This window comes from Limulus polyphemus, unplaced genomic scaffold (genome assembly GCF_000517525.1).
Source record: "Limulus polyphemus unplaced genomic scaffold, Limulus_polyphemus-2.1.2 Scaffold6127, whole genome shotgun sequence".
NCBI lineage: Eukaryota > Metazoa > Arthropoda > Merostomata > Xiphosura > Limulidae > Limulus > Limulus polyphemus.
The window spans coordinates 1-2,683 of NW_013671737.1; the positions used below are offsets into that span (position 1 = coordinate 1).

The window sequence follows — 2,683 nt, forward strand, 5'->3', positions numbered from 1 at the left end:
TGAGTTTAAATATATTCATGTATATATATGAAAGATGCAAGACTACAATCGCTAGTCAGATTTATAATGTTAATACATTTCTGTAACACGAGAAATATGATGATGCTTAGTAATAAATAATAGTTTCATTAGCTTCTTAGGCAACTGGATAACAGAATCTATGGATTTATATTCAACAGGTTGCTCTTAACATCAAGCATTTTCTCAAAATTGTATTAGAAAATCTAATAGAAATATGGGAATTTTAATAATGGAGTAAATTTTGTAAAGGTTCTGATGTTGTTAGATTGGTAATACAAGCTCTTACTTTTTTTAGGATAATTACAATAAAATGGTCTCTGAACCAAAACCTAAAAAGCCAAGAAAAAAGCCAAAGCCCTCTGCTCTGACAAGGCCTACTAAAAGGAATAAGAAGAAAAAGAAACAACAAAATATCCGTCCCTTATCACCCTCATTAAGTTCTCACCTCAATGAAAGTGGTATGTTTTTTTTTTTAAATGTAAAAAATATATATATTCTTATAATAATATTTGTACATTACTAGCTGTATTTTATGTTATTAATAATAACCAAGTTATATTTTTGATTGAAAATATGATAGTTGGAAGAAATTTATAAACAGTATACATCATATGTAAATATCTTATCATTTAACTGCTTACAAAAGCCTTTTATCAGCTTGGCCAGTGAATAATCTGTATTCTAAAACTCTTAAGTAATCCTTCATGAATGTTATGGTATTCTGATAAGGGGTAAACTTAGCTAGTCTAACCCTTTCCAGACTGGAGAGCTGTCACTGATATATCTTAATTTTGTTTCCCTTGTCTTCGAGAAATATTTAACTGAGCTCTATAAAGCTTAGTACAAACTTCCTAATTAGCATTAAGTTTGAGCTTGGTTTAGTATTTTTGTTTAGGTTGAGATGTCTCCAGAATTTCATTGTGAGACAAAACAGTAAAATACTTCCTTTGGTCATAGAAATAAATCCATTTTATATATCTGGTCAGTTTAACTTGATTATATATCTTTTTTAATAAATCCATTTTATATATCTGGTCAGTTTAACTTGATTAATATATCTTTTTAATACCTTATTTAATAAATCCATTTTATATATCTGGTCAGTTTAACTTGATTAATATATCTTTTTAATACCTTATTTAATAAATCCATTTTATATATCTGGTCAGTTTAACTTGATTAATATACCTTTTTAATACCTCATTTAACTAATTGTAGTAATCACCACTTCTGTTCTTAAACTATAAAGAAAATGCAACAAATATAGGTTTTTGGTAACCTTTGACCTGACCTTTCAAAATTGCATCACAGACATTGGTGAAAAAATTGTCTGTTAAATCTGAATATTTTATTTATATAAATGCTTTACTCACCTAATGAAAAGGAATAGTTTGTTTTGATTTTTTATTATTATTTTCTGTTTCATAGAAATGTGAAGTACCTGTTTTTAATATGGTATGAATTAAAAATTTAACATGTTAGATCTGTTTTACATCATCATTTTAAAAATTTAATATTTTCAAAAATGTGTATTTAGAAGAAAATAGCAGTACCGTTACAAAGAGTGAACCGGTGTCTGTAGAAGAAACAGAACCACCAGTTGATGCAGGGGAAGTAAAGGATCTAGGTGGACAGCTTAATTCAGACTTAGGCAGTGACTTGGATGAACAGTTATCACCAGGTAGGTATTTCTGCACTATTTTGTGCTGTTATGTAGAAATACTTTATACATCAGTAGGACAGATATCATGTGATGATTAACACTTTAGTTAAGGAAATGTTTTTGAACCTTTCTCAGTAAACTTACTTTGTGTTTAGGACAGAACATATCGTGACCTGTGGACTATAAATCCTGTAGAGCTCATGTCAAAGAATATTTTTGTTTATAATTTCTTTCTAGTTACACTGCCACTTACAATTAAGCTTGCATTTTGAATGTAAATAATACATTTCATTGAATAAAAACAAGTTAAATGAACAGTTCCCTTAGTTCTCAGTGTTTCATAAGAATTATCTTAGTTGTTGATATGATTAAATAAGAAGCTTTAAGAACTTGTGAGGGATTGCGGAATTATTTTATGTGCTTCACACTGTGTAGAAGTTAAGTAAAAATATAATATTTCAAATGTTTTGTTGCAGCACTGAGTTTGGAAGCTATAGTAGTATAGGCACCAAAATAATAGTGTTTAGTTGGGTTGATTTAGTTCCCAGTCTACTGGATACTTTTGGAATATATTATGGATTGATATTATGCATAAAAATAAAATTGCATGTTTTGATTTTTATTGATTTTCAGCACATTCCAGATGAAAACATTTGTATCTGTAAATTTTTTCTGAGAATTTTTGTGGATTTTTTAACTGAGTGTTTCTTTATTTACATTTAGGAAGTTTATAGAACCATCTTCTGTATTCAGTGTAGTGTTACAAGTACCATAGTTAATGGGCTTTCCATTTATAAACCTTGTCTCTGTATGTATGTTGATGAGATATAGTGTTACAAGTACCATAGATAATGGTCTTTCCATTTATAAACCTTGTCTCTGTAATTATCTATGGTACTTGTAACACTATATCTCATCAACATACATACAGAGACAAGGTTTATAAATGGAAAGTCCGTTATCTATGGTACTTGTAAGGACTTTCCATTTATAAACCTT

The 2,683-nt window shown here is 28.6% G+C and overlaps 1 protein-coding gene across 1 annotated transcript in view; it reads left to right on the plus strand.

Annotated features, from left to right (window-relative positions):
* Positions 1–322: 322 nt before the first annotated feature.
* Positions 323–2,683, plus strand: part of LOC106473381 — an 11,410-nt gene continuing 9,049 nt past the window's right edge. The window contains exons 1-2 of the mRNA XM_013934063.2: positions 323–479; positions 1,559–1,702. Coding sequence (XP_013789517.2) covers positions 332–479; positions 1,559–1,702 — 292 coding nt within the window. The 5' untranslated portion in view covers positions 323–331. The remainder of the gene's footprint in view (positions 480–1,558; positions 1,703–2,683) is intronic.